We start from the raw sequence: 25096 nt of genomic DNA on the forward strand, positions 1-25096 counted from the left end.
GGAGAGCTTTACTGTGAAAGAGGGTAAAATTTCTGACTAACCATTCAGGTGCATCTTTATGATTTACAGTGGAACCTCAAGTCGTGACCGTAATCCATTCCAGGACAATGGTCGCAACCCGATTTGGTCCTGACCGGAAGCATGACTGTCAGCATATGCGCGGACCAAAAAATTCTCCCCCAAAGCACCCAAAAATTGGCGCTGAAAGGGAAATCGCCATGGCAGGGGAAATCGCTATGGTGATTTTCGGGTTTGTTGGTCGCCAACGAAGATCTGTTCATGATCAGAAGCAAAAATTCTGGTAGTCACCCAATTTGGTTGTGAACAGAAGCGTTCGTGACCCGAGGTTCTACTGTATTTTCCTCCAAGATGGTACTTAGTTGCAGCAGTTTTTGATCTCTTGCAAAAGATTCTACACAACACAACTAAGCTTAAATGGATGGAGCTGAAACTGGATATGAAAATATGTTTTGGATCTCAGCTTAATCTTTTATTCTTTTTACCTGATCAAATCTCATTGACTGGGAATAAACTAGTTGAATATGGGAAGGGAATTGTTGACATATAGGCAGAAGAAATGTTAGCCTGCTCCCAATTTTCTTACAATGTTTAGAACAATAAAGTGCAGTTGATTTTTGAAAAAAACACATTGGGAGGTCATTGTCAAAACTTGATTGTAGTATTTGGTTTTTATTGGTAAATATCATGTTTCCCCAAAAATAAGACCAGGTCTTCTTTTCTTTTGGCCTTGAAATAAGCACTGTGGCTTATTTTAGGGGAGGTCTTTTATTAGTGCAGTGGCCTGTGGGAGTGGGAGCTCAGCTACTGCTGGCCCTGCCCTCTCTGTCCCAGTGTCTGCTTTCCTGCGGCTGCAATGGGCCAAGCTCTTGGGATGTCCCGGCCTCCATTTGCCCTGCCTGCTGCCGGGACACCTCTTGGCTGCAGCAGGCAACATGCAGCCTGCCAAGTGGCTGTGCATGCTGCTGCTGACCTTGCAGGAACTCTTTGCCCTCCTGGCAGGCAGTGGGACAAAGACCAGTAGTAGAGGGAGACGAAGCTTTCCTTGTAAAGAGGACACAGAGATGTTCCCAACTTGCCGCTCCCTCCGTCCCACCATCTCTTGGCTTGCCTATGGCCACCTGCCTCCCCCCATGCCTCTGCCTGCTGTTAGTGCCTCCGCGCCAAGCCTCCTGCAGTCTCCCGTGAATCAGGCATCCATGCAGCACATCTGTATCATCTGTCTTCCCCCCCCACCTTTGCCTCCTTGCTCAGACTTATCAGTATTTGTCAAGGGGTCAGCAGGCTGCAACTGCTGCTGGACAGTTGACCCCATGTGCTCATGCCTCTCATGCTGGCCATGCCCAACCCCCCAGGCTTGTTTTCAAGGTAAGGCTTATATTAGGCCTACCACAAAAAAAATCAGGCTAGGGCTTGTTTTTTGGGTGGGTCTTATTTTGGGGAAAACATGGTATAAGTGTAGAATTTTCAACATTTTTGTGGTTGAGGCAGCGATTATTGCTAGTGTTGTGATATGGAAAAATTAGAGATGTTAATAAATTTATATATGTTTTCCTTGCTGTGGAATGGTAATAACTATATTAACCCCTATTTACTGAATATTGCTGTTATAACCAGTTGTAGTCCTAGGTTTACCAAAAGAAGAAAAGGATGGGTGAATAAACATCCCTAGAGTTTTGAGAGCTACACATTCATCTAGGCTATGGATACTAATTTATTAATTTTAGATATCTCATATTTTTCATTTTGTTCAGTATTAGGAGGGGAGTTTCTCAAGTACATGGAGGCCTTCAAACCTTTTCTGAATATTGGTTTAAAAAATTATGCTGAATATCAGGTAAGGCCCTTTTCCTTGTCTTAAAAAGCAATTGGTTGGTATTATGTGGTATATATTTTTCTAATATATTTTTTGGATTTGGACAGAATTGTGGTATCATTCTTTTTTATTCTTGTAGTGCTTTCACTATCTAGGAGTCATTTTATTTTAGGATCTGTGAAAATAGATAGCTGTCAATATAACAAAGTTCTTTTAACCTATAACCTCACCACTGAATCTTGAAGCTGTTAGCAGCTGAAACATTTCTCTTTCTCTGTCTCTTCTTCTCTCCCTCCTTCCTACCCTCCCTCCCTCCCTCTCCCCTGTCTGGCTGCAGTATAAATCATTCATTTTTTTCAGTTTATACTTTTTTTCCCAATATATATATATATTCAAGTATATTTATTTAATTACAATAAAGTAAACATTTTAATAAAAATATTTTGCAACAATTCTTCAGCAGACAAGAATTTTAATAATTTATACATAAGCATTAAAATTGCTTAGTTTCAGTAGTAACAGCAAGCATAAAATTTCCTGCCATACTAAGCCCGATATCTGCTCAGGTTAACTGGCAAACACCCTTTACAATCACTTGTTATCCAAAACCATCCTATTTGTTGTAGAATATTGGGCATGAAAGATCACTTCCACATCTGAAGATCTAATGCCTATGCCCAGGAATCAAAGGAGGTAATGTCTAAGCCTGGATGACAAATTGAAATGACAAATTCTTATCCAATTAAAGAGCTTTTATTTTTGGGCTCCATGATCCCAGATAAATCAGGTCTTTTATATTAACAATGGAGTTTTATTTTATTACAGAACAAGTCAAAGAATAAGAGAACCAGTTTGCTCTAGTGATTTCCAGTCCAACTTTAGGCATTAAGCCAATTGATTGATTTAGGCACAGTCATTTTATTTCAGCCCTCAGAAAGAGTAAATGGCAAACCACTTGTGACATTTTGCCAAGAAAATTGTAAGTACTTGTCTAGGCAATTGGCAGGAATCAACACTGATTTAAAGGCACAAATAAAGTAATATTTCTTTGTGACTATAAACATAATAGTCCCGTCCACCTTGGGCAACCCCCCCCCCACTCTAACAGTTCTGCATTTAATAGTTAACAAAAAGCTATGAATCAAATATCACAAATACCATACAGACTCTTAAATGGCACTAATTTAAGAGTTAGTTTATATAATTTTATAAAATCTGAGAGGTAGCTAAAGGGACAGAGGAAACATGCCCTGAATGGTTTCTTCGTAGATTTTAAGGCGGCTAAAGAAAAGAGAACTTAAGGGGCTTAAGCAAGTGAAAAACTGTTGGTATGGGAGAAATTGTTAGAAACAATGGTCATCTCATTGATTACCCATTATTTAGAATAAATTGAATAACAATGAATTGTTTGGTTACAACAAAGCAATAATAGGAGATTGTGTTTGGAAAAGATTTTCACAACATATTTGACAGGATGCAATATATCAGAACATCTATAATAAATCATTGGGCAGCGGGTGGGGCGGGGGAATGAAACAATAGCTTGATAGAGAAATCTAAAACTTCCTTGGATAGGGATTGTAAAAATGAATATTCTACTCAAGATGAATTTATTCCAAATAGCGTTAATTGTACTCTTAAGACAAAAGCTGAGAGTTGGCAAAGAATAATTAAAAGGTTTAGTTGGAGTAGAAGAAAACCAAAATATTCAAACTTTTGCAGATTCAAAAGGAAGAAGCAGGCTTGCATTTTATAATTTTAAATTACATTATTCTGTAAGCTATCTCATGGATAACAAAATGTGTAAAATCTCAGAATAGGAGAATATTCATCATAGAAGGAGCCAAATTAGCAAATGGATTATGGTAAGAAGAAAATAATTTGAAATAACATTATAAGATAACATTAGTTAATATGGAATCTTCTAAAAGAAAGATTGTGACTTCACTCTCTTCAGTCAAACACCTTTTATTTCAGGGACAACCACAGCATGTAGTTTTTCAAGATAGTAATTACAGTACAAAAGATTAGGAAAGATATGGGAAAAACCAATAAAATTTACTGCACTTAAGGGGAAAATGATGTAAAATTTGCATACAATATTAGAAAAGAAAAACTTTGCCAATCATACAAAATTGAAAAACTAAAATTGGAGAATATAGTCAGCAAAGATAACACAATCTGTAATAGATACATTGTAGCATCTTTGAAGCATGCTGCCACAATTGAGGAATTGCCTTGCAGGCTCTACTAGGATTGTAATAGGGCAAGGAAATAATGATTGGTGTCTCAGGTGAGGTGAAAAGTGACTCATGAAGGTATTGGCTATATTTGTTTTTGCAGGTCTGTTTAGCTGCAGTTGGACTAGTGGGTGACCTGTGCCGGGCTTTGCAATCCAACATTTTACCCTTTTGTGATGAGGTTATGCAGCTTCTATTAGAAAATTTGGGGGTGAGTAATTTTTTCTAAAAGCAAAACAAAATTTCATATCTACCGTGTTTCCCCCCAAAATAACATGTCCTGAAAATAAGGCCAAGCCTGATTTTTGGGGTGGGCCTAAATACAACCTCCCCCCAAAATAAGCCCTAGTGAAGGGGTTGGGGTGGCCAGTGGAGGAGGCAGCTGTTCCCCAAATCAGCTAATGGCAGCTGGGCCCTTAATTGGGATGCGCAGATCAACTGAGCTGATTGGGAGCTGCCTTTCCTTCTATCTCTCTGAGTGCCTAGAGGTGTTTCTTGCACACACTTGCCAGCCCCAGCCGCACTGTGGCACCAGGCAACCTTGTTGAGTCCTGATCCGGGGCTCGCCATACCTAGGGGTGGTGGTGGGAGGCACGAAGCTGCAACCATCGGAACTGGCAAGTCCAATGACGAGCAAGGCTGTGGCAGCAGTACACGTCAGGACAGTGCTGGCCAGCGGCTTGTCAGCAAGCTGCTCTCCTGGCTGGGTCTGGCCGCAAGCAGCACCGGCAGGCAACAAGGTGCGTGGCCTGCACAAACAGGGAGGCAGTGATAGGACATCCAGTTCCAGCGGCATAGCCATGGTGCAGAGTCCTGTGAAGCATGGTTGGAAGCTCATGCACACTTCCCAGGACTCTGTACCGTGCTGTCTGCCCGGATGCACTGCTGCAACCGGATGTCCCACTGCCTCTCTGTTCTTCGTGCTGGCTATGCATCTTCTTGCCTGCTGCCACCTCCTCCCTGTTCTTCATGCCAGTCACGCATCTCATTGCCTGCCAGTGCCGCTCATAACCAGACCTGGCCAGGAGAATGGCCTGCTGATGAGCGGCTGACCAGTGTTGGCCTGACATGTCCCGCCCCTGCCTCAGCCTCATTCTCCAGCTCCAATGGTTGCAGCTCTGTGCCCCCACCACCACCAGTGGTTGAGGTAAGACTGTTTTTGAAGGGGACACAAAGTGTGTGGGGTCTCCTGTTGCTTTTGCAGCCTCAATTGGCTGCAAGAGTGGCCAGGATACTTTTAGGCGGCAGCTGGAGGTTCCGAGGACCAAGTGCTGGTAGGAGGAGGAGCTTTCCCCCACGGGGGAATAAGACCACCCCAAAATAAGGCCAAGGGCTTATATTGGGGTTCGAAGAAACAGGGTATTAGTAAAAGGTATGTAAAAAAATCCTAACAATGTAAACATTGATTTTGACCTTATGACTTGTTTTTGACAAAGAAAGAAGTAAGGAAGCAGTATAGATAAAACTGAAATAGATTATGAAAATTATTAAATTATTAAAATGTCATGATTTCCCTTAAGACCTTTCCAATGAGTCTTGTTTTCTCACTTAAATTATAAATATGGAAATCTGCAATGCCATTTACTACCTCTTTTTTTAAAAATGCATTTTCATCTGTGGCTCACTAAATGGATTATATTGGCTAATCTTTAATGAGATTAAAGTAATGGGTTAATACTGGGTTGCTAAGACTTGGGGGTACAGTCCTATCTGTATATGACAATTGAGGTCCATTGAATTAGTAAAAAATATGCTGAGAACTGAAATACTTTTTAGTTTCATTAATACAAAATGGGAAAAGCCCTTCGCACTTTGGGGGCAATATCTGATAGAATATAAGTATCAAACTTAATGTAATTTCTAAAAGCTAAACTGTTGGCTGTGAATAAAATTTTACAGAATGAAAATGTACATCGGTCTGTTAAGCCACAAATTCTCTCAGTGTTTGGAGACATTGCTCTTGCAATTGGAGGAGAATTTAAAAAATACTTAGACGTTGTACTAAATACTCTACAGCAAGCTTCTCAAGCCCATGTTGATAAGGTAAACAATCTTTTGGATCAAATATCTATGGAAATTCTCAATCATCCAGGTCATGGTTGTCTTTTGTTTTCTTTTTCTTTATATTCAAAAAGCAACTGGACTTTCTTGGGTTTTTTTCCTTTGAAAATGCTTCACTTCTCATCCAAGAAGCTTATTCAGTTCTACCTAATTGAATGGGGAATGGAAGGATTTATATTTTTTGCAGTCATCCAGTCATACACCCGAAGAGTTGTTGTGGCCACTTGTGGGTTTATCTGTATCCACAGAATCATTTAAAGCAGAGTATAAACGGGTATGGAACCTTCTTAGGACTACTGAAAGGACTGTGTTGTAAGCAGGAGATAGGTATCCCTCCCCCTCTTTTGAGAGGGAAGGGGGAAAAGCACCTTTGGAGTAATATTTGTGTCCTATATGTTTGAGATAGATGATGGACAGGCAGAGGGAGGACAGTAATCCCAAGGTAACTCTTATGTTTGTTCTTAGTCTGATTATGACATGGTAGAGTACCTGAATGAATTGCGGGAAACCTGTCTGGAAGCATATACAGGCATTGTTCAAGGTCTGAAAGGAGATCAAGAGAATGTACATCGTAAGTCCTTTTTTAAAATTTCCTTGAGTACTACAGATACAAAACTTTGTGGAGGAGGTTCAATTTCTGCCAATGTTTAACTCCTCTTAATAATAATGGGAAATTGTCAGTGCAAGGCTTCATATTTTGCCTTGTTTTAAGATTGAGTTATTACCTTAGAAAACATGGTTGCATTCTTTATTGCTCCTTGTATGAGGTTTCAGGGTGTTTTGGTGGCATTTAACTATATTTTTACAACTGGTGCCCTAGTTACCAGATGGCCTTTGTTTGCATCTATATTTTTATTAAAAAAACCCAAATCTTTTCTGAAATAAAACATGTACATACACAGCTGTTACTTTTAGTTTAGGTTTCATTTAGAAGTCTGAGTTCATCCTTTAATGTTTCCTGTTTAAGAATACATTTTAGGAATAGTTTGATGTGTACCTAGCCCATTCTAAGAAATCAGAAGTTTTCAGAATAATAAATGGGATATTACAGGGTGAACAAGAGTTGTGAGATTTGTAGAGGTTAATATCTTTGAGTTTTTTCCTCTTTCTCTTCAATTTACTTTAAAATGGCATACAATACACAATTTTAGACAGTTACTTTTGGAATAGGGTATGTCAGGTTTTTAAAAATTAAAAGGTTCCTTTCCTCAACTGTTAACTTGCATTAAAATCAATTGACATAAGATAAGGAGTTGTGAATGTGAAATAGATAATGTTAGAGGCAAAAGAAACATGTTTTCTAACCAAACCCCAGTGCTATATTCCTATACCCCACAAATTTATGAATGTCATCTTTTCTAGTGCACTAACCAATAAATGTTAGTGAAAATATTCTATGTGGTTAAAAGCTTTTGAGTTTTCAGTCACAAAGCTGTATCTCCCTTGTCTCTCAAGTACTTCTTATGTAAGACATATATCAATTTTTATATGAGCACTAAAACAGTTTTAAGTTAGCAGGTAGAAGGAAGGTATGAAAGCAATGTCAGAGAAAAGAATGTAATTTTTGTAGGATACAGGTTAAGTCTATCTGTTGAACAGAATTTTAAACCTTCCAGAATTGTTGTTATTGATAGGAAGAAATAATTAAGCCCATAATATAACACTATAACACTAAATTATGCTTCCTTTTCAGCGGATGTGATGCTGGTGCAGCCTAGAGTAGAATTCATCTTGTCTTTCATTGACCACATTGCTACAGATGAAGATCATAGTGATGGAGTTGTAGCCTGTGCAGCAGGACTGATAGGGTAAATGCTGAAGATTTATGATGTATTGTGTCACAGTCTCGCCTCTTATGAAGATGATATGCTTTACCAAGAGCTTTTTTAACCTTATCAAACCTCTAACACTATTTAATATTGGCCCACTATCAAAATTTAAATCTGTTAAATAGCCATAACACTACTCTGTTAAATTCTTTTTGTCTTGTTTAATAATGGGACTGTGATTTGTAACTAAGTGATACAGTTGTAAAGTGAGGCATGTGACTGCTGCTTAGAAACAGTTCTAGCATCCCCTCATAGTTAAATCACTAGTCATTAAGTGAATCACTATGGGTATATTAAGTGAGGAGTTAATTTGACCATGACTTGCAGTTTCCTGCCAGCTTCTCTATTGACTTTGCTTCTGGGAAATCAACAGGAAAGTTAGTAAATCATGTTGACATTACCACAGGATACCGTGATGTTTGGAAATCCAAGCCATTGAGCAACCAGATCATAATCACGCTATCATGGGGCACTGTGACAGCCAGAATTTTGAGAACTGATAATACCTACCACTGATTCAGCGCTATTGTAAGTTTGAATAGTCGCTGAACAAGTGATTTCAATCAAGGCCCTCCTGCACTTATTTATTCAATTAATTTATATGCTGTACATATCAGAGATATAAAACTGGTGGCTCACAACATATGAAACCAATAAAAACAATATCATTGTTATGAGATTCATATGCTATAGATTCTATAATGTATGTCAGATGTATGTATGTCAAATACAAAGCAGTGGCAGTGCTCCAGTCACCCTGGTTTCCCACCCTCATGCTCAGGAAAACATCTAGCTTTTCAGTGCTTTGCCAAAAGGCTTGCAAGGTTACCACAAATCTAATCTTGGGGGAGCAGTGTTGTTCAGAGTTCATGTGCTGAACAAGACCTACATTCTAGGCCCCATTAGATGCATTATTTAATTCATGAGACTCAGAGTGAGTTCTTCCTATCAAGTCTACTTGGATGAGCAGTCCTTCAAATAACCCAGCCCCATGCCATGAGGTGATAATCAGCATCTTGAATTCCACATAGAAGCCAATATAGCTGGCTAGTGGCCTTGAAGAACAAAGCAGGTAGGCAAACAAGCAGATGAGCTACTTCATTGTAAAGCTACATTGACAGAATCTGAAAGTACATTACTTACTACCACCCCAATCTCCTTTACAACCCAAGAAACCAGGGAGGAGCCCTACTCGTGAGCATCTTGCCCTGCCTACTATCCTGCTGCAGGCTATGCCTTTTTTGTCTTACCATTCCCTTGCCTGAGTCTCTGGGGTAATTGAGCATACATTCTGGATCAGTTGCAACTTCCAGAGGGTGTTCAAGGAAATCCCCAAATAAAGTACATTGCATTGCAGTAATTTACTTTGTGGATGGAAATAATCTTTGATTTATTATCACAATGGATCCAGAACTTTGGTCACAGATTGAGGCACCATTGAGACCAGATATGGTATTACTACTGTTTTTACACAGTCATAAAGCAAATCTCTGCAGTTTTTAAGCAAACTGCATGGTAATTAAGCAAATCCAGCATACTCAATAGGTACTTTCTGCTGGGAAATAGCAAAAAAATGCAAATTGTGATCAGCAGGTTCCTGCAACTACTTGTAAATGTGAGCTGATTGCCAAGCATCTGAAATGTGACTGCAGGGTGGGTGGAATGAGCAGCATTCATAATTTGAAAGAGTCAAGAAACTTTGAACTACCCACAACACATACTACGAGTTTCTCTATATTTGTTTTTTACAGGGATTTGTGCACAGCATTTGGGAAAGATGTCCTCAAGATGGTAGAAGCTAGGCCCATGATACATGAACTACTAACTGAAGGAAGGAGATCAACAGACGACCAAAACAAAAACCCTTTCTACCTGGGCCACTAAAGAGTTGAGAAAATTGAAGAATCAGGCTTGGTGAGAAGGCTCCAACTTTCTTGTTCTTTAAAGCAAACTGAGCTATTTAGTTTGTATTAGAAGTTCAGAGAACTAATGTAAAGTATATATATGCTAACTCCCACTGAACAAGCTTCAAAATGGTGCAAGAATTAGCATATGAATTGTCATCTCCATGGCCTTTGTCTTCAGTGTCCTCCAGTTCAAAAATTATTTTTAAAAGTTTTTAAATTCTTTTAAAAATTGCAAGAAATATGCAGAATATGACAAATTGAAGTTTTCTAATAGGGAGAAAAAAAACTAGTAATGAAGCAATCTTATTATTACTGAAGAAAATGCAAGTGCAAGTGTCTCTTTTTATATTACACCACATTGTCTTATTCTTCTTCACTTACAGATCTGTTACCATTGGGATGACACCTGAGACCCCCACTGGAATTCTCCAATCTATTGAGGAAAAAAACCCAACCCGAAGTGAGGAGTGTGCACGGATGCTGAGTGTTTGGGAATGAGAGGATGAGTGAGTGAGAGGCTTAAACACACCACGGTGAAAATCCAGCCACGGCAAATGGCAGAACCGCTGTTAATGGAGCTAATACTGACTTGCGTAGCAACAAAACCTTGTCATCGCTTGCCTCCAGGAAGTAGAAAATGATTGAGTTCTATACTTCAGTGCAGTCTCTTCTGACAAGAGACAAGGACTAATTCTGTGTCTTTTGGCCAGTGAAGAGGAAGATTACTTAGTCTGGGAGAGAGAAAAGCTAGCTTCAGGTTCAATTTGAGTACTCAATAATAAGGTCTGGCTTTCGTTGCTAGAGAGGAGAAGGTGGGGTCCCCAGCCCATAACCTTTTAACCTCTTGGGAGGGAGGAGAGTTTTTAGCTGCACAACGCTGTCAGTGCACGAGAAAAATAGGAAGGGTGAAGAATTTTCTTTCAAGAATGAGTGTGTGTGAATGAGGCAGTATCTACATTCTCAATTGCAGTTCATGTTTCCCAAAAGAAACGCTGAAAAGATTAGCAGTTGCATTTCATAAACTAACAAGTTCAGTCTACTTGAAGTGGCAGAAAAGCAGGAGATTTGAAGGGGGAGGGGGGAAGAGAAGTTGCCCCGTGTAGGGCTTCTTTAGGGAATTCTAGCTGGGATGTTCAAAGCTCCCGTCGTGACACTTTTTTCACAATCTTGTTTATTAAAAAGCGCCTTTCCTTCATGAATTTTGTTCAACTGTGAATGTAGAAACCCAGGGTTGGGTGGGGTGGGAGGTGGGTAGAGTGTCCAGAAGACTCCCACATGTTAGTGGAGAGATTAGGATCAGTTTTTCCAAATGGGATGTGAAGCTTTGAAACAATATAACTTTGCTTTTAATTCGTAATAATAAAAACAACCAAAAGGGACAAAACCCCTTTCGGTGTGAACAAAATAGCCCGAACCACACATAATTGTGCCAAAGAATTTTTAAAAAGCCTAAATAAAGAAGAAACCTTTCAGGAAATATTTTGGATTGCAAAAATGAGATTGACATTCAATGTTCAAACAAAGAAAAAAAAAAGATAAAAGTACAATTTGGAAACCGCTTGGCCTATTTGTTCTCTTTATTTGGTTCTGATATGGGGTTAGTCTTGCTACACTTCAAAAAAGGAAAAAATTATATAAATATATATATATATATACTGACTTGAGCTTACACAGGATGGCACTTGTAAAAGGTTATATTTTTCCACTGCAGTTGAAGATTAATAAAAAATGGTGTCAAACATTCCCCTAATAACTATTTTTTCTATTACTCTTTCCAGTAGTAGGAAATCCTCTTTTCACTCCCAAAAGCAATTCAGCTGTATGCTATCTATACTATATCAGTTAAAAACCTGTAGTTTCAAATATTTTTAAAAAATATTCTGTTGTGTTATAACAAATGAACAGAGACAACTGTTCTAGATATTAAGAATTCATAAAAGCAGAGAGAATGAGACACACCAGCTTCTATCTATGCAGCTATTGATGCTTAGGGGCTTTTAAAAGATGGGTGCTTTTCATGCTTGCCTTGTAAAATAGAGAATCTAATCCTTTCAACAAGCATTAAATTTTTTTTTTTTTAAAAAAAACCCTCACTTCCCTGTACTTTCTCAGGCTCATCATGGGATTCTCTTTGGTTGCCCATCATTGGAAAGCAGACAAGCCAGTTTCTTACACAGGGTATCTGATGTTGTGCCTTTCAGTGCCAGGTTCAGAATTGTAGCCCCAAGTGCCGATTTCTTGAACCAGTGTACAAAACAAAAACAAAATATAAGACCAAGTAGTTAAGCAGAAAGTTCCAGCATGTGTCTGAAAGAGGGGCTTTTATGAACTTGGGTCCACCTTTTTCTTAATGCCTTTTTTTCTTTGGGATAGAGTTTTCTTTGAAAGATGCCCACAAAACGAAAGCCATTCCTAAACTGGGGAAGGGGTGCGTGAAGGGAAATTCTCATCATTCCTCAGTGCTACTGAACTCTGTCCAGTGTTGGCTATCTAGCTGTAGGCTGCAGGCAAATAAAGTACACTGAGTTAGTAGTGGAAACCAAAAATGTGTGTCTTACTTTTTTTTTCCTCTTGGCATTCAGTGCTTATTTCTGAAAATGGTGAAGATCTATACTGAAGCAAACTTCTGTTTTTAATTTTTGCCTGAGCTTATGCATCAACCTGCATGTATTCACTGTATATTTGGAAAGGGGGAGAGTACCCTGTACCTATGCTTCAAGGAGGACTCTGATAAATGAATATTTTATTATGTCTCCTAATTACCATGTCAAATTTGTACAGTTATACATGAACAAATTGTTCCTACATTTGGAGGAAGGTACATGGCATCTCTGAGAAGCTTTAGAACTAATGGAATGTATTTTGGAGCATACTATTGTGGCCCTTACTGTGTGACTTACTTTAGTATGGGTAGAAAGTTTGAAGTTTTTAGAATCAGGGAAATACTCCTATAATCTGTCCACGATTTGCCATCAAATTGAAATTGTTGAAAAAGTGGAAGGAGAAAACCGTAAATATACAGAGAAATATTACTTGAATATAATTTCAAATGTTACATGTTTTGCCCTTATTTTTTGAAGTGTGGCCTTTAGCCAGAATTTACTTGTTCCTAGTGAAATAGGAATGTATTCCAGATAATCTTGGATGGCATTTTGCGTATCATCTAAAATACTTATTGTGAAGCCAATTAGCTGTGAATTATGGTCTGTCAGATGCTTTGAAATTACTCCTTATGAATGCATCTGACTCATAAGTCACATGTTGAATTTGTCTCAACATCTGTGAGGTATAACCATATGCCTACTTTCAAATTCTATATTGTCAGAAACTTTCAAAGATGTGAATTTCCAGATGTGTTGCTATTTAATAAAGAGTGTTGGAAGGAGAAAAGGAAAACTATACTTGGGAAGAATTTAAATTTAGCTGTTCTGTGTTCTGCAATTTGTGGAACATAAATTATTTTCTCAGCAAGTTTCCAAAGTGGCATTCAGTTAAAAAAAAAAAACAATTCAAATTGCCACCAGATACCAGACTATATATTAAAATCACCTTGTAGTCACAAAACTTCCATAACCTGTCAGAAAAGATTTGCAAACTAACACACAAATGGACTGAAACCTATATCTTGAGGATCTTGACACAAACCACTGTGTCACATTAGCTCTCAATAGGGTCCTCCAGCATGCCTAATTGTAAATTCAACTTTTTTTTGCAGCTACTCAGATTATAAATAGAATTATTTTATGGAATTAACTATTCAGTTATTAATTTGTTCCCTATTCATTAAATTTATATGCTGCCCATTTCATTATTCAAAGCAACTCACAGCAAGTTACAGTAAAAGCACAAATACAGTGGTACTTTGGTATTCAACTGCTTCAAAATTCATCAAATTCAGTACTCGATGTATTTTGAAGCAAAAATGTCCTGGTACTCGATGCACAAGGTAGAACTTCCTGGCATTGGCTGCCTCATGATTTGTTTCTCCTTCCAGCTAAAATAAAGGGTCATGTGGTAAGTCATGTGATTTATTCACTATTCAACTTTAGTACCTATCATACCTCCAGGAACAAATCCTGGACAAATCTGAAGTACTACTGTATAAAAAACATTAACAAGAATTAAATTAGGAACTAAGTACTGTTAAAGTTCTGTATACTTTCAAATTAATTTAGGAAAGTTTCCTTGTGATGCATTCTCAAAATGTAAGATAACATTAAGGAGAAAAAAATCCATCCTGTTTGTCAAATTATAAAATTGGTTGTAACAATGTAGCAATTATATAATATTGCATTAAAATATCTGACGTTCAAAAATTTGCTTCCAAACTGGTTAAAGTGTTATACTGAATAACCCAAGCATGAGAGCATCATAAAAATTTATGCAATTCAGTTTTATTTTTAAAAATAATGTTTCCTTTCAGCAGATAATTTATAGCTTATTTTTAAAAATAAACCAGTTTATTATTAGGCCTGTTATCTCTTCTCTGGTAGCCTGCAGTCACTTTATGATGTTAATGTTTTCAACTTCTTTCTTTGCAACTTCATGAATTTTTATGCCTATGCATTCTGCTTCTTGTAAAATTCATTCTTCCATTCTCATGCAGTGCATTTTAAAGATTATATGACTGCATAGTGAATGAGATTGCCACAATTTGTTTTGATTACAGGTTTTGGGGCAAAGATACAAAAAATACCAAAAATGATGCAGACCAAATAAGCCATTTGGTTTGCATTACTTTTTTCAGGCTTCCATTACCATCTGAAAAAACTTCTTGAAACTGTTGGAGAAGGTCTCAGCAGTGAGCAAATCAAAATATGATTGCTTCTGTTTTAGAAGTAGAAAGGAGGCATCTTTGAAAGAAATGTTTGTTTAACCTTTTGTAAAACAAACTCATTTGGAAATTTACACAGAAATGGCAGCAATATCATTGCAGGAATTAGTATGAAACCAGTAGTTAATGTGAGCATTTTAAATAATATACGGACAATATGCATGAGCAGACCGAGAAGGTCTGCTTTAGCCTTTAGAAAGTGAGAAGGCAGTGAGGCAAGATTTTAAAATACCAGTTTGTTTGAAAGGGTAGTGACTAAGATTACAAAGATTTTATTTATTGAGGCTTATCCCATGAATATTTTTTTTATAAAAAAAATCCATCGTTCCTTTCAGATCAAATGACACATTTGATCACCCATACTTAACATTCTTGTGAATAAACCCATTGAAAGCAATATTTTCAGGAGCTGTGTTTGAGTTGTGATTAAATCTGAACCAAGTTTGAAATTTAATATTTGGATGTGAATTATCCATCATTTCAAACTATGCCAGTTTTCAACCAGAAGTGCAACATGAACCATCCCCATATGGATGACATCATAGGATGCTAAACAATGAGTTGTATCAGGAGAGAAAGGTCAAGTTCACATGTGAAAGTTCAATTAAACTAATGTCTGCACAATTTTAATGAATGATTCTCACCTGCTTGAGGTTAGATAAAAGGTCAAGAGAATTCAAAGAAAGTTAAATTTAGTTTGTGGCTATGTAGAGATTCTAGGCTGATCGTTCTTTAACTTCCACCCCCAGGTTCTGCCATTCCTGTAAGTAGTTTTGTTGAAGCTGTAGGCTGAATAATTTGTGACATTAAACCATAAATTTTTACTTATTGTGATTGCTGGGTTCACATGACAAAACTCCGCCAAAGCAGTTCAGAATGATAACTAAATAATGTGTGCATGTTTGTCACCGAATGGCACTGTTAGAGGATCCATGTTCAGTCCACAGGACATCCAAAATCTAATGTGACGAATAAGTCAATAAAATAGTACTCAAATTCTTTAAAAAGCTTCATCAGTCTTCCATTGCGAATTTGAAACCTGATAAAAATTAAAATTGGCTCCCTGTGTACTCATTTTGTGTTAGAATATTTTTAACATTAGAATATAATTAACAATAGAACAGTATCCATAAAAATGGACAATTAACACATTTTTTTTATCAGAATGAAGCAGTATTGGGTCCAAAGCCAATCAAGTTGAGATTTTACAAGCTTCTCAAGTTTCTTAGTACTGATTTCAAGTTCAGTCTTCTCTAACCAGGATCCTCTTCATATCTGGATTTTCTAATCAACATGGCCATTGGTGATAATTCTGATAGTCCACACATCTAGATCATATCCAGTTAATAGTAATGACATGATTGTATGCAGGATTTTAAAAAAACTACAGAAGACACGGATGGATATGGTCATCATTCTTCCCCATCTTGTGGCTGTCAGAGAACCTCCAAATCATAACTAGCAAATGCAGAAGTAAAGTGGCCAATTTTCAATGATACTGTTTGTAATCTAAAATGAGTTTTGAAAAAGAATTAGACCTGCCATCAATGTAAACTGGGAAACCATCATTGTAAAGCTAGCTTTTCAATAACCAGATATTGGGATGTGTTGGTATCCATTCACAGAAGAGTAGCTGATAACTCTGACATACTAGAAAGAGGAAAACAAGTGACAGAAAAGGAAAGTGGCACAAATATTGCCAAAAGGTGTCAGGCTGTCCAACATCAAAACAAAATGTCCAAAATCCAAAACAAAATTCAGATTTACTCATCTGAATATACTGATGTGAATTATGCTAGTTTCATCACAAAAACATTAAAGAACAAACAGTTTCACTCATGAGCTGAAAACAACGACAATTGCATGGGAGGTGAACAACCTTGTGGTCTGCAGTACAAACACCCATTTCTCTCTTCGAACTTCAACTCTCCATCCTTATAATATCACCATATCAAAAATTGCCTTCAAAACACTAAACATGGGATGGAAACCAAAAAGCAAAACAAAAAAAATCCAGTTCTAGGTCACAGGAACGAGGCATATGAAATTGGATTATGCTAAGCTCTACAGGTTATTCTCCCTGCTTAAAGCACTATATGAACTGATCTCAGATTTGGTTAAGGCACTAGGCTATTTTTTAGTTTAATCTTAATATCCTTAACTGAGTTTTAAAATCCAAGAAAAATGGTCCAAAGCTTACCTTGGTACTTGGGGGGCGGGGAGGGGGATAAACAGTAAAATTAAAAGCATATATTTATAACATTTAAAACTAGAATGGCATCCACATATACTTAATATTACATAGCAAGGCAAATTATAAGCATTTAGAGTGTATGGCTTTTGAAGTGGGGGATTGCAAAGAGAAAACTAAATTAGTTGAAGTACAAGAGTTAAGGCACTAGTGAGAAACTGGGAGACTGAATTCAGGTCCAGCCTTATCAATGAGTGGGTGCAGTGGGTGACTAAGCCAGTTACACTCCACTTAACCCACTTCACAGGGTGGTTATTGTGGGGAAAATGGAAGATGTGTTGGATATGTTTGATGCCTTGAATTATTTGTAAAAATAAAACCAGAAGATGATAGAAAAAAGATAATATTTTAATATATTTTAGTTATTTTTCTTTTGTATTCTTTATTAACAATGATAATTTTGGCATTTATCTCAGATATTCACATTTTTTTCTGAAGTTAAAATAATTAAATGTACTTGTTTTTTTATGGTTAGTATGCAATCTCAATAATTCTTTTGTCCAGTTACTGATACCAGTATATTTTTGAATCGACTTTTTTCCTTTTTCCTTTTAAAAATTATCAATAGATCAAAAAGAAGGAGGGGTTAATACTCATAACAGCTGAAAATCTACATGCTTGAGTAGAATGTAATATAAAATATTTCTGCCACATATAGGCTAAAGCAGGATGGATAGGTTAGATCTTTCTCTACTATCTCAGTTGAACAGGGACACATCTATAAACATGTCCATTTCTAATTTGTTGATAAATGGCTGTTCATCTTTCTAACTTCAGTTCTGTTTTTCTTCTGAGTCACTTGTGTATTGTCACATAATAAAATTAGGCTGGCTGGGGAAACATGGAAAGAGATTGAATATGTAAATTTAATTTGCCATTCAGCAATCCATCCATCCTACTTCTAGTCATTCATTTTAGCCCCAGAGCTGATGGCATGTCTCAGTCTGAATGTCAAAATATTCTATAATAAACAAGGAAAGAAAAGATCCTTGTGAAAATAATGCCTGCCCTTTTGTCTTCTTGCTCCTTCTAAGTTCTTATCCCTCCCCATTTCTGTAAAGGCAGTTTAATTCTACAGTATGATTTTTTTTAAAATCTCCACACATCTTTGTTATTTAGCATGAGGGGGAAAAAAAGATTGGTTTAAAAATGCAAATGCCATGTAAAGTAGAGTAGGTCCTGTGATTATTTAAAGAAAAGCAGTCCTATGGAAACCAGCCATTGTCCAAAGAAAGACTGTCCAGGTTTGGTTGAAGTAGCTTCTAAAGATTCTTGGACATCATCAGGCTATGCAACCAGCCCAGAGATTACCAGAATTCCAACATCCTTTCCCTCTTACTATGTTGACGTTCACATTTTGAATTTGCATTTCATCTGAGTACAGCACTTTATTACCTAGAGCCAATACAGAAAATCTATAGGTTTAAATTACAGGCTAAATTTGCATATCCATTTACAAATCAATAAATACAAAACAAAGGACATACAGTAACTGTATCAAACTAGCAACTTCTGATCTGTAGGCCAGTTCCCTTTAACCAATGGTAAAAAGATTCAGATTTCCTGCAAGACTTCGTCATCAGGAGGTACCAGATTTCATATAACATTTTGTTTTGCTTGAAAAATCCCTCCATCTTCAGAACTTCTACCTTTTAACCTTTACTTTGTGCATATAATGTGGGAATATAAAGGTGCAGCCTAGAGGCCTACTATATAATAAGCATACAGTGCGATTGGTTTGATTTTGACAGCATGTTATGTGAACTAAGACAGTTTGGCTTTTAAGTCATGCTTACTGGCTAGCTTTATGGGTGCAGTTAATCATTAATGTTTATCAAAATATTTTTTACATGATGTGGATTCCAAGAATGTGGATTCATTCTTGGATTCCAACTGATATTTTGCAAATTATATTTTTTTTTTTTTTTTTTTGCAAAGCAGTATTCTAAATTGGTTGTGCCTGTAGCACAGAGTTTGAATTGCTTGCATAAACATGTCTAATAATTTCTTATATACAATCCTTTTGTATAAATCAGTGCTTCCCAAACTTTTTTCTTCATTACCCAAAGCCACATCAAAAATCCTCTACTCAATGTAAGTAAAACACTTCAAGTCAATTTAAATGTCCATATTGTGATTGGATAATGGGTTGTGTTACCCAAAGAAAAATCACTTTTATCCAATTTTGGATAATTCACTCAGGTTTGGGAAGCACTGTTGTAAGTAATCTCTACTGCATTCTGATACAGAGAATTGATGCTAAGGTGCTGATATCATGCTGTCTTTTGGCTCAAGAGTAAATAAATTGGTCCTCAGAATGTATCTTTACATCATCTGATGTTTCTGTGTTGCAGAGCTCTTAATCTTTACCAGCAAAACAGTAGTTATGAATACAAACTACATAATGAGCTGAGCTTAGTTGAGTAATGAATTCATTGGTTAGTTTGAGAGAAGTTCTCTCCGTTTCATTTTGTTTTCTGGAGTATGAAGATACTAGATCTTTTTTTTTAACAAGCTTATAAATATTTCTGTTCATAAATCAAATACGTTTTAATATACTGTTAGCTATTTACCTATGCAACATAGTTTTTATGGCTGTGTGTTATAAACACATATTTTGCAATGATTCTAAGGACAATGAGCAGCTTGTGTAAAAGTTTTTGCTGCAATTCTGCAACATTGTTTAGATTTTACTTGCCTCTTTGATCCTATCCTGACCAATATACCCTCTTTGTAAAAAGATTAAAAGATCTGATGTTGTAACTTCTGCCTTAAAGGTACTTTATGGTCAGTAGACTGGCATAAAAAGCAACTTACAGCATAAGCAGGAGAATGCTTTTGGGTAACCAAGACGGGGGCACATACTAAGGGAACTTTAACATTTTGGAGTCTTGAAATCTTAGCTACATTGAAATTGTGGGAGGAAAGAAAGTGCTTTGTATGTGTATCTGTATGTGTTCATAGATCTAGTTAGACATGTGTATATGTATGCTCTCTCCTAAACTGTCTGGCGTTGCAAGCAGATTTCAGGACTTTCTTCTGTCATGGATTTATATAAAACTATCACTTTAAAATGTCTACCAAAGGGAATAGACAAATTTAGCTAAACGGGTGGAATGGTTGCTAAAGAAGATAAAGATGTCATCCTGATGAATCTGGCATCTTCCTTGAGCCTTATGTACTGTTCGCCTGCTTCACTGTCTTTGCTGCAATTCCTGTGGGATTTCCATTGAGGCTGGATCAAATTTCAATGCTATCTTCTGATACAAATAGCTGTACTTGCATAGCCATTCCTGATATTTTTCTGAATTTGCACAACATGCTAAAATAACTTCAGCGCTGTGGTTGACTTGTTTGTGGCTTGCCAGTGCAATTATTTGAAGGTTTAATATGCAATATGAACTCAGACAGTTAGATAAATTCAATTCACTATGGTACAGAGGAGAAAAGGGGGAATTCTGCTTCTACGTGGCATACCACTTCTGAAACTGTACTTATCAAGTCCTATGAAAATTACTTGGTTTTTAGCAAAAAAAATAAATTAACAATTGTGTATCTTAATGCTGTCTTGCATCTTTTACAATAGATTATAGTTCTGCCAAGCTTATATTTAAGATACACATTACCATTCCATTAAAAATATATAAAGTGTTCCCAAGAGTGACATTATGTCATACTGTATTTCTAAAAGGTCTTAGATGCTTTTCAGTTACTTTGAAAATTAATATTCTGATAATTAACCCCCTGGATATTTGAGGTGTGAATTATTTTTATATTTAACATAAAACTTTAATAATGGCATTCCATTTTCTTTTCTTTTAATCTATGCTGAGAGATAGATTTTTATATGGCCCTGCTATAGATCCAGGGAACCACACAATTGGGCCAATATCAGAGGTTCTGACAAACTAGGAATAAAGATGGAACTGAAAAACTCCAGTTGCTAAAAATTTTGAAGAAACAAGATCAAAAACTGTAAGATCTTAGTACCTGTACAAATAATAAGCCTGGGGGAGGGGAATTCATGCTTAATGTCCAGCGTATTAGTATTGCTTAAAGATTGGACAGATGGACTGCAGTGACTCTGGGAGTTAGAGAAATTAAAGAAAAACTATTTCTTTCCTAGACTGATTTCTTGAAACTGCCTTAAAAACTGTTAAAACACAGTTTATAACTACATAACAGGTAGCAGACCTCCAAGAAATTGTGAGATTATCCCAACCCAGTGGTGGCTAACCTTTTTGGGATCCTGTGCCAATAATTGCTTGCGTGCTTGTCTGCTTGTCCTCGCATGCCATCACCTAGAAGGCAATATGTACAGCACCCCCCCCATGCCTCCTGCACATGCGCGTGGAACCTGCGCAACCCATGCTGCACGCTTCTGCGCATGTGCATGCAATCCGTGTGACCCCGCTACGTTCTTCTGCACATGCGTGTCTCCTGCATGCCGCCATGACCCCGCACATGCACGCCAGATACCTCACTATCAGCTGTTGGGCAGGCAGTGCGCACGCATGCGCAGTAGACCTTTTCTGGATGAGTGCTTGCGTGCCAGCAGTTATGGCTCTGCATGCCACTTCCAGCACGTGTGCCATAGGTTCACCGCCAAGGTCCCAGCCTGACTAAATAAGGACTGAGTTTGTTACCCTAAGTGTTTTTGTTTTACTGTATTGTGGGAAACCAGATGATTTTGAACTATTCAGTATATTATATTTGTAAAAATCATGTATGGTTATGTGAATCCGGACTTTTTTTCTTTTTTGTTTTGTTTTGTTATGCTTTACCAAATAGTCAAGTCTTTCCACTGTCACATGTTGTATGTAAATTGGCCACTTTCAGATGGGTGAACTTTTAACTCCTACAATGGATTGCAACTATCATATTGGCTATGAAATGTTGGGAATTGAAGTCCACCCATCTTAAAAGATTGAGAAATACTGGATAGATAAAAGAGTTTGGAAACCTGGTTTATTTGAATAAAGGAAAAATAATATCTAATTGTTTGTCTTGACTTTATTTCTGATTTGTGAGGAAAATATCAAGTTAAGGATCCCAATGTGGCAAAAATATGGCATTTTCCAGATTTTGTCTGATTGTTTCTCAGGAGCATCTGTACTTCAGTTTAATTCACTTTCCCAATTTAATCATGTTCAAGGTAGATTAGGAAGAAAGATTATGAGTTGTGCAAAGGGTCACATTTGACACAGGATAGTTCTACAACTATTCATTCTACATTCTACAGTTTCAGCAAAATTGTAATGGTGAAACCAGAAAAAAAAATGTTATTGTAAATATGTGTCATTTCCACCATCTTTGCAGAGATGTTTGCAGAAAAAGTCTTGTTTTACACTGTGAAATTACTTACTATAGTAATGAAGTCAAGAATGTGCCTCAATTTTCTCATGTGAATAAAGGGGAAAAAAAACACATTACACCATTCCTAGATGATGATTTTCCAGAGTTGATGTGAATATTTGATAAACCAATCTTTTTGCTGTTTGAGAAATACAGTAGAATAGAATTCTTTATTGACCAAGTGTGATTGGACACACAAGGAACTGTCTTAATGCAAAGGCTTTCAGTGTACATAAAAGAAAAAATACATTCAAATATAAATTTAAGTGAATCTGGCTTCCCCATTAATTTTGCTTGTCAGAAAGTCGTAAAAGGTGATCAGGTTGCCAAGTGTGTGAATTTTGATCATGCGACCAACAAGGATGCTGCAACAGGTGTAAGTGTGAAAATGATCGTGTCATTTTTTTCAGTGCCATTGGAACTTTTAAACAGTCACTAAATGAATGGTTGTAAGTTGAGGACTACTTATACACAGTTTTAATTATTGTTGTCATGTAGATAATTTTGTAGCATAGATGGTTTTGTACATTTCAGAAGCTTAAATAAAGAAGATGCATTTATGGTCTGCAAAATAACCATATGCTTTTGAAGACATATATTATGCCTGATAAAATGATTATGCATTGAGCTGTGAGGATCTTCATGTTACGTTATATCAAATAAAGTGTACAATATTTTTGTGACATAATTTGTAGATATCCTCTATGAATATTTTCTGTAATTCAAAGGTAGTGTCAGTTTTAAACATGATACATGGCAATGAAAATTAAGAATTGTCCATGTTGCATGTATTTAAATGAGGCAATTGGGCTTTGTGATGTAACTTATTTTCATTTTTAAAAGCCTTTTCTGATCTTGTCAGGTATAGGTCCCAAGAATTATTTCGCATCTGAAGTCTTATTGTGAATTCAAATCATGTTAATCAACTCATTGCTTTTGCATTTCCACCTCTCCAATCACAATATACACTGCTCAAAAAAAATAAAGGGAACACAAAAATAAGACATCGTAGATCTGAATGAATGAAATATTCTTATTAAATATTATTTCATTAATAAGAATGAAATATTCTTATTAGATATTCTTATTAAAATTCTTATTAAATATTCTTATTAAAAACAATTACATAGTTGAATGTGCTAACAACAAAATCACACAAAAATTATCAATGGAAATCAAATTTAGCAACCCATGGAGGTCTGGATTTGGAATTACACTCAAAATTAAAGTGGAAAAAAACACTACAGGCTGATCCAACTTTGATGTAATGTCCTGAAAACAAGTCAAAATGAGGCTCAGTAGTGTGTGTGGCCTCCACGTGCCTGTATGACCTCCCTACAATGCCTGGGCATGCTCCTGATGAGGTGGTGGATGGTCTCCTGAAGGATCTCCCACACCTGGACTAAAGCATTCCCCAACTCCTGGACAGTCTGTGGTGCAATGTGGCATTGGTGGATGGAGCGAGAGGTCTGGGGAATGGGTGGGCCAGTCCATAGCATCAATGCCTTCGTCTTGCAGGAACTGCTGACACATTCCAGCCACATGAGGTCTAGCATTGTCTTACATTAGGAGGAACCCAGGGCCAACTGCACCAGCATATGGTCTCATCTCGGTACCTAATGGCAGTCAGGCTACCTCTGGCGAGCACATGGAGGGCTGTGCGGCCCCCTAAAGAAATGCCACCCCACACCATTACTGACTCACTGCCAAACCGATCATGCTGGAGGATGTTGCAGGCAGCAGAACGTTCTCCACGGCGTCTCCAGATCCTGTCACGTCTGTCACATGTGCTCAGTGTGAACCTGCTTTCATCTGTGAAGAGCACAGGGCACCCGTGGCAAATTTGCCAATCTTGGTGTTCTCTGGAAAACACCAAACGTCCTGCACGATGTTAGGCTGTAAGCACACCCCCCACCTGTGGACGTAGGGCCCTCATACCACCCTCATGGAATCTGTTTCTGACCGTTTGAGCAGCCACATGCACAGTTGTGGCCCGCTGGAGGTCATTTTGCAGGCCTCTGGCAGTGCTTCTCTTGTCTCTCTTTGCACAAAGGCAGAGGTAGCGGTCCTGATGCTGGGTTGTTGTCCTATGGCCTCCTCCACGTCTCCTGATGTACTGGCCTGTCTCCTGGTAGCGCCTCCATGCTCTGGACACTACGCTGACAGACACAGCAAACCTTCTTGCCACAGCTCGCATTGATGTGCCATCCTGGATGAGCTGCACTACCTGAGCCACTTGTGTGGGTTGTAGACTCCGTCTCATGCTACCACTAGAGTGAAAGCACCACCAGCATTCAAAAGTGACCCAACCATCAGCCAGAAAGTATAGGAACTGAGAAGTGGTCTGTGGTCACCAGACCACTTTATTGGGGATGTCTCGCTAACTGCTTATGCTTTCCACCTGTTGTCTATTCCATTTGCACAACAGCATGTGAAATTGATTGTCAATCAGTGTTGCTACCTAAGTGGACAGTTTGATTTCACAGAAGGGTGATCGACTTGGAGTTACATTGTGTTGTTTAAGTGTTCCCTTTATTTTTTTGAGCAGTGTATATCCAACAATATCCAGCTTTGTGAGTAGAAAGTGGAAGTAAATGTATGGACAAGTTTTCAAGTAAAAACACTACTCTGGGTATGAAGGCATCAGAAAGTAGACTGTGATCCACAAAACCCTTGAGATAATTAGTCTAGTAAGTAAATCCTACTAAAGTAATCATTTGCTTGAAAAAAGACTTGAATATCCACGGAAGCTAGATCAGCATGCTTATGTGTGTGGTTTTTAAGA

At 37.4% G+C, this 25096-nt stretch overlaps 1 protein-coding gene across 1 annotated transcript in view; it reads left to right on the plus strand.

The window, feature by feature from the left end:
* KPNB1 (karyopherin subunit beta 1) overlaps window positions 1–9882 on the plus strand; it is a 45887-nt gene extending 36005 nt beyond the window's left edge. The window contains 7 exon segments of the mRNA XM_087916670.1: window positions 1773–1855; window positions 4178–4285; window positions 5974–6117; window positions 6601–6706; window positions 7829–7943; window positions 9716–9806; window positions 9808–9882. Of these exon segments, the coding sequence (XP_087772796.1) occupies window positions 1773–1855; window positions 4178–4285; window positions 5974–6117; window positions 6601–6706; window positions 7829–7943; window positions 9716–9806; window positions 9808–9882 (722 nt within the window).
* The last annotated feature ends 15214 nt before the right edge of the window (window positions 9883–25096 follow it).

The sequence above is a fragment of the Pseudonaja textilis genome, chromosome Z (assembly GCF_049901715.1).
Source record: "Pseudonaja textilis isolate UNSWEBS1 chromosome Z, rPseTex1.2, whole genome shotgun sequence".
Taxonomy (NCBI): Eukaryota; Metazoa; Chordata; class Lepidosauria; order Squamata; family Elapidae; genus Pseudonaja; species Pseudonaja textilis.